The 6928-nt window shown below is 40.3% G+C and overlaps 1 protein-coding gene across 1 annotated transcript in view; it reads left to right on the top strand.

Annotated features, from left to right (window-relative positions):
• Nucleotides 1-3072: 3072 nt before the first annotated feature.
• LOC131911044 (isopentenyl-diphosphate delta-isomerase 2-like) overlaps nucleotides 3073-6928 on the top strand; it is a 6652-nt gene continuing 2796 nt past the window's right edge. Inside the window, exon 1 of the mRNA XM_059263017.1 lies at nucleotides 3073-3148. Coding sequence (XP_059119000.1) covers nucleotides 3073-3148 — 76 coding nt within the window. The remainder of the gene's footprint in view (nucleotides 3149-6928) is intronic.

The raw sequence follows: 6928 nt of genomic DNA, 5'->3' as shown, positions 1-6928 counted from the left end.
CTGGGTTACATGGGTTCTAGGCACCTCAACTCAGGTTCTCATGCTTGCACTTTACTTACCTATTAAATCATCTCAACAGCTCCTAAAGTAAAATACATACATATTTACCAGCTGCTGGCAGTCCTTGAAATGTTATTTTTCTTTACAAATTTTATTTCCTTTGAGGTAAGTTCTGTTCCTGTCTTCAGAATCAACAATTGTTATGCCATTAAAGACACTAGTAATACATTATAAGTTCATACTTTGAGTGTCTTACATATGTTTCTCTTTTTTCTTTTTCAAATTAGTTTACAAAGTAACAGGTTTTCATATGGAATTTTCCTATGTTTCATTGTGGTTGGTGTTTTCCCTCCTTCCTCATTTTGTCTTATGAGCTTTCACTATGTGGGCTAGACAAGCCTTGAACTCATGTCAGTGGACCTTGAGAGTGACACTATAGACCAGCCAGACAGGATATGCCATTGGCACAAGTCTTATGGGAGTAACCAACTGCTTTCTGGATTTGATGCTCACTTTACAGGAGGGAACCTGTGTCTGGCATTGCAAACCTATCAAAAACCATATGCTCCATAGGAAAGCTATTACTGTTGCTTCTCTAAACGGATATGATGTGCATCAAATTGCCTTCTAAATAATTATGTTTATATTCAAAGATTATTACTGATGTCTGCTTTAATCAGAGGCTTTTTTTTCCGTGGGTAACTTCAGAGACTCAATTGATCAAAGTGATGAGAACCAGCAGCTGTTGATTTCTCAGCTCTAAATAAGACATCTACATCATCCTCTCCAAGGCTAGGATCATCATAGAAGAGGGAACAGTGTAACACGAATCTTAAAAGATCTTATTAATAAAATCAAACCTGAAGCCAGGTATTGGGGTGAATGCTGGAAGATTAGAGAAGCAGAACAAGCCACAGCCACCTCTCCTCACTAGTTCCTCAGCTGATCCTGTTTCCTCAGACTGGAAGCCTCTGAGTCCACATCCAAATGGGTCTCAGCTGAACTGCTGCTCAAAAGCCTAAAAGCTTAACCAGCTAAAAGTTTCTAGTTTCTGGTCTTCATGCCTTATATACCCTTCTGCTTTCTGCCATCACTCCCTGGGATTAAAGGCTCACTTTCTGGGATTAAAGGCGTGAGTCACCATGCTTGGCTGTATCCTTGAACACACAGAGATCCAGGTAGATCTCTGCCTCTGGAATGCTAGGATTAAAGGCGTGTGCTATCACTGCCTATCCTCTATGTTTAATATTGTGGTTGTTCTGTTCTCTGACTCCAGATAAGTTTATTAGCGTGCACAATATTTTGGGGAACACAATACCACCACAGAACAGAAAGGATGTAAAAAATCAGAGAAAAAGAAAAAGGAGAAGAGTATTATAAAATGCTGCCATAAAGTCCTATCTGTCCCTGGGGATTGACAGTTAATAAATCTTGGAAGAGAGGGAGAGATTTTTTCCCCCTGTGGAAAAATGCCCATGCCCCTGTAAGCCACTCTAATTTAAACCCATTGGGTCAGGAAAGTGGAATTGGTAGAGCAAAGAGATCAGCAGGAAGGGAAGTGGACAACAGAGTAATGTGTGTGTGTGTGTGTGTGTGTGTGTGTGTGAGAATATGATCAAAATACATTATGTACACATATAGAAAATTTAAAAATGAAACTCAACTTTATGCCTAGTTAATATATGCTATGAAAAACATTTAAAAAGGTAAAAGTGGGGCTGGAGAGAGAGTTCAGCAGTTAAAAAGCACTGGCTGCTCTTCCAGATACCCTGGGTTCAATTATCAACACCCACACAGACTGATCATAACCTCCGTAACTCTAATCCCAGGGCATCCAATACCCTCTTCTGGCTTCCAAGGGCACTGCATACACATGGTGCACAGACACACATCCAGGCAAAACACCTATACACATAAAATAAAAACAAAAAAATTAGAAGATATTTAAAAATCTTGGCATATATAAGTTCATGCAGTGTTTTCTCTTTGATAGCAGAGTCTACAGGGACAATGACCCACTCACAAGTTTAGAGTTTAAATTTGACCAGTTCAAACCAACAATGGTAAAATCATTCCTTTTCTAGAACCGGCTGCTGAGTCATGGCCATGTAATAGGCTCCATATTTGGGCTAGGTAAACTAAAATATATTTATTGTTCATTCATAGTCCATATTAATGGGAACAGCGTACATGGTGTCACACAGGATGGGAACAGTGTGCATAGTGTCACACAAGGATGGGAACAGTGTGCATGGTGTCACACAAGGATGGGAACAGTGTGCATGGTGGACACAAGGATAGTGGAGACAGGAAAAGCAAGGTCAGCCTCAGCCACACAGTGAGTTTGAGGACAGTTTTTTTTTTTTTTTTCAAAAAATAGAACAAAACAAAACCTAGTTAAGGAGCATCCCTTATTTACTTGATGAATATGGCATCACACACCATTACGTATTAGCTGCTAGATCTGAAAATATAATTGTTGAAAGAAAATGATAGCCTAGATGTTTAGTGGAACAACAGACATTTGGTGAGAAAATGGGGAGGAGGTAAATTTATTCAAATTGAACATCACACAGAGGGGCTGCAGCAGAATACAGTGAGAAAAAGAAAATTACAGAAAATATAAAAAATAATTTAAACCAAGAAAGGTGACACATGCCTTCAATCCTAGCACTCAGAAAGCCAAGTCCAAGGTTAGCCCAGGCTACACAGTGCATATGAGGCCATCATGGGCTATATAGTGAGACACTGTCTCAAAAATAGAAATTAAATAAACAGACAGAAGAGATGGCTTAGCAGTTAAGAGCACTGGCTGCTCTTCAACTGACCTGGGTCCAATTTCCAGCACCCACATAGTGGATCATAACAGTCTCCAGCTCCAATTCCAGGGGATCCAACGCCACCTTTTGGCCTCTGTGGGTACTGCACAATGTACATGCACATGTAGGCAAAACTTAGATAAATATAAAATAAAAATATATAAATCTTAAAAAATAAAGACCCCCCCCCCAAAAAAAAGATAAAGGAGTGCTGGAGATACATCTCAGTTTGTAGGTAGCTTGCCTGGTATGCATGAATCCCTGGATTCTATCCTCATCCCTGCATAAACTAGAGAAGTTGGAATACACCTGTAATTTCAGCACAAGAGGTAGGGGCAAAAGTAAGCCAGGAAACATTTGATAGCTGACCCTCTTGTTGGAGGCACTCATTTGTATCATTTGATAATTGATTTTTTAAAAAAATCTCTTGTGTTTATTTATATTTGTTCATTAATTTTTTATGGAGGTTTGGAGCAGAAGGGATAGAAAAATGAACTCAAGTCTGGGTAATCCTGTTACATACATATTCAAGTACCCTTCACCCATCAAAGGACTCTACAGCCACCCAAACATGAAACAAGAACAAGGGATCAATTTTCCCCCTTTATTTAGTTATTTAGTTAGTTTTGAAGAAGGTCTCATACAGCCCAGGCTGGCACCAAACTCACTATGTAGAGGAGGATAACCTTGAATTTCTAATACTCCTGTCTCTACCTCCCAAGTGCTGAGATTATAGGGGTTCACCAACATACCTGATCTTACACAGTGCTGGGCATCAAACCCAGAGCTTCAAGCACACTAGACGATCACTTAACCAACTAGACTACATACCCAGCCCAAACAAAAGTTTCTAAAATGGATCATAATGAAGCCAAGGATTCATAATCCACAACACAAACTGGGGCCTGTCCCATGCTTACTTACCAGTCCAAGATTATCTGATATGGCCAGTCAAGGAATTAAACCAGGCTGGTTTGAGGGGACATGACGAGACCTAGGTGGTGACAATTTTATTGATATCAATCAGACTTTTTTTAAATACCCTTATCAGAAACAGAATAGAGTGGCAATTGCCAGGATCAATATAGTTGTAGTTGCCAGGAGACAATGACTTTTGCAAGCTATGCAAGGTACACAAGATTAATGCCCAAGACCAATTGTCCTGTCAGGCTTCCATGTTTCCTTGACTTCCAAGAAAACATACAGAGAAACACAAAGTGCCCTGAATGCTTCACCGCCTGAGGGAGTGCATCAGTCTCTCAGGAACTGGAAGGAACACTATATGCCGGGAGCCAGACTGTAACCTGAAAAACCTATGACACATGCCTCCCAAGGTAGCTAGGCCAGGCCAATTCCATGTTTCCCTGCAGTGGCCATTGCTGTTTCTGCAGTTAGAAAGACAAAGAATGACTCTCCCAAGAAAGTACAGCAGGAGTCAGATGGAAACAGTTGGTATCCTGGGGTCATCTGAATGGACTACTGCACAGGGTTATGGGAGGGGTGGTAGGGTTGCAGAGGGCCTTGGCAGCTCTGGGTTGCTGATTCTGCCCCGGGTGGGCAGGAAATGATCAGGGCAGGATTGGAGTTCTGTGTAAGTTTTGGAGGGAAAGTGGAGTTACGTTTGCAAGAAATGAATTACTGTAACCCTGGGTCACCAAATTAGGAGATGAGATTTTGGATGGTGGAGGTGGTGTCATTAGTGTCAAAGAACTTGTTAAGAGACAGAATCACAAACAACTTTAAAGAATTTGTTGCTGATGGTGGCTGTTTTAAGGATCTTAATTGGCTTCTACTTACCATTCTAGAATCAGGCAACAGGTGACCCCTTATTTTATGTAGCAGAATGCATGCTTCCAGGAGATGAAATTTGTAGACAGACAAGAACAAGTACAATAGAAACAAAAGGTGGGTACGTTCATTTTTTTAAATTTTTTTTTAAATCTTTTTGGTTTTCCGAGACAGGGTTTCTCTGTGTAGCTTTGCACCTTTCCTGGAACTCGCTTTGGAGACCAGGCTAGCCTCGAACTCACAGAGATCCGCCTGGCTCTGCCTCCCGAGTGCTGGGATTAAAGGCGTGTGCCACCACTGCCCAGCGGGTAAGTTCATTTTTAACTTTTCTTAAAATAAATGTGGCTTTTTTTTTTTAACAACTTAAGTTCACAGTATTAACTGCAGTTTTGCTTGTTTGGCTTTAAACAGTAGGACCCTTCTACTTCCCAGGAAAAGGTGGACCACTTAAACTTACAAAACGGTGTGGTGTGCAAACACTCATTTGGTGAGGATTGAAGCGGGGCAGGGTGGGGAGGAGGAGGGAGGTGGGGGGGATACTTCTTTTTGTACAGATTCTAATTTGACCCTTTGTGGCGGGTGGGATATCCTTTACCTCAGTTAAAAATCTTTTCTGGAGAGTTCTCCGCATCTGAAGTGTGAGGAGTCGTCACATCAGAATCTCAGAAGGCTGCATAAGTGAGGGTACATCACATACCAGGGACTGGGAGAAAAGCATATGGACATGCATGTCCCTAGTGAGCAGTGCAGTTGGCCACCATAGTGTCTGCTCCAGACACTTCTGCTCTGTCACCTTGTTTTTAAATTTACTTCCAATTTTATTTTCTCTATTTGAACTAATCATATTTGAGATGAAAAGTATTCACTGATCATAGTGTTTTTCTCTATTACTCCATTCGAGACATATAACTAATGATTCAAATTGCTAACCCAACTTTTTATTTTGTTGTTTTGGTTTTTAATACAATCAAGACTCTCTTCTTGGACCGTTCTATAGTGATGTTCATTTAGGTAGGCCTCAGAGATTTCACAAAAGATCAACCACACTGGAGTATTCAATGCATGGACTCCAGGAATAAAATTGCACACTTGACATTGTTATTCATCATTTTTTGCTGATTCATAAGGCAAGCACACCCTCCAGCAGTATTTTGTCACACAGCCAAATCTGAAAAGATCTTCAAACAGAACGCCCACTTGTGTAACAGCATATATAGGGCAGCAGCAGATGAGACAGCCCATGTCCACTTCCAGGTTTCAGAGGCTGCGTAAGACCCATCTTCAGAGGTGAGAGCTTCTCTGTCTGTGCCCAACTTTGTAGCTGGTATTTCAGAACTTTGCTATCAGTGCTGTATTCTCTCTCTAACCCAAGCACTCTTGTCTCCTGGCTTCCTTAGCATAGTAAACCTTCTATTAGGCTGGACAGTGGTGATGCACATATTCAGTCCTAGCAATTGAGAGGCAGAGGCAGGCAGATGTCGGGTTCGAGTCCAGCCTGGTCTACACAGTGTGTTCCATGACAGCCAAGGCTACATGGAGAAACCTTGTCTCAAAAAACCAAAGAGGAGAAAAATCATCTTCTACTAGGAGTTGAGTTGCATTAGTGCCTGTTGGAATATTTATGTATTTTGCAGTACTGGAGACTGGTCCCAGGACCTTGCTCATGTTAAACAACTGCTCTACCACTGAACTATATCCCCATTCCCAGTGCTTTTGATTTCTCCAATTCTACATATTCCCTGACTTCTTTTGGGAACAAGGAAAGTATTGTATGAAAAATGAATTAAAGGAAGACACAGACATGGCACACCAATTGGTGATTAAATACCAAATGATCAGCCATGAAAACATACATACAACTAATATTATATGGACTGAGCAGATATTTAGGAATATATATGTATATACATATGCATATATTCATACAATAATGAAGAATAGGCCATGAAATTGAAACATTTCTCCTTTCCCTTTTCTCACTCCAAACCTTCCCATACTAATCAATCATATTATAATCTCAAAAATAAAAAGTAAAAAAAAAAATTTCCATTTTTACAGGAGTCCACAGGTGAGACTTTGAATATTGAAAGAGACAGGAGTTTTAGAGAGACTTTGGAGTTCAGAGGTATTTTGAATATTTTTTAAGAGACTGAATTTTTAACGTGTTTGAGTTTTTAAAACTTTTAAAAGCTGGAATGTGCTTTATTGTGGTATTTATATCAATGTGACATCTTGGGGACAAAGAAGAAAGAAAAGATTGTGCCAAGTTGACAAGGAGTCAACTGTTCTGGTTGGTTTTGTCACAAACTACAGTCATTCTT

The sequence above is a fragment of the Peromyscus eremicus genome, chromosome 5 (genome assembly GCF_949786415.1).
Source record: "Peromyscus eremicus chromosome 5, PerEre_H2_v1, whole genome shotgun sequence".
NCBI classification, from domain to species: Eukaryota; Metazoa; Chordata; class Mammalia; order Rodentia; family Cricetidae; genus Peromyscus; species Peromyscus eremicus.
The sequence above is the reverse complement of the archived record's forward strand: the minus strand, read 5'-3'. Positions and strand labels throughout refer to the sequence as shown.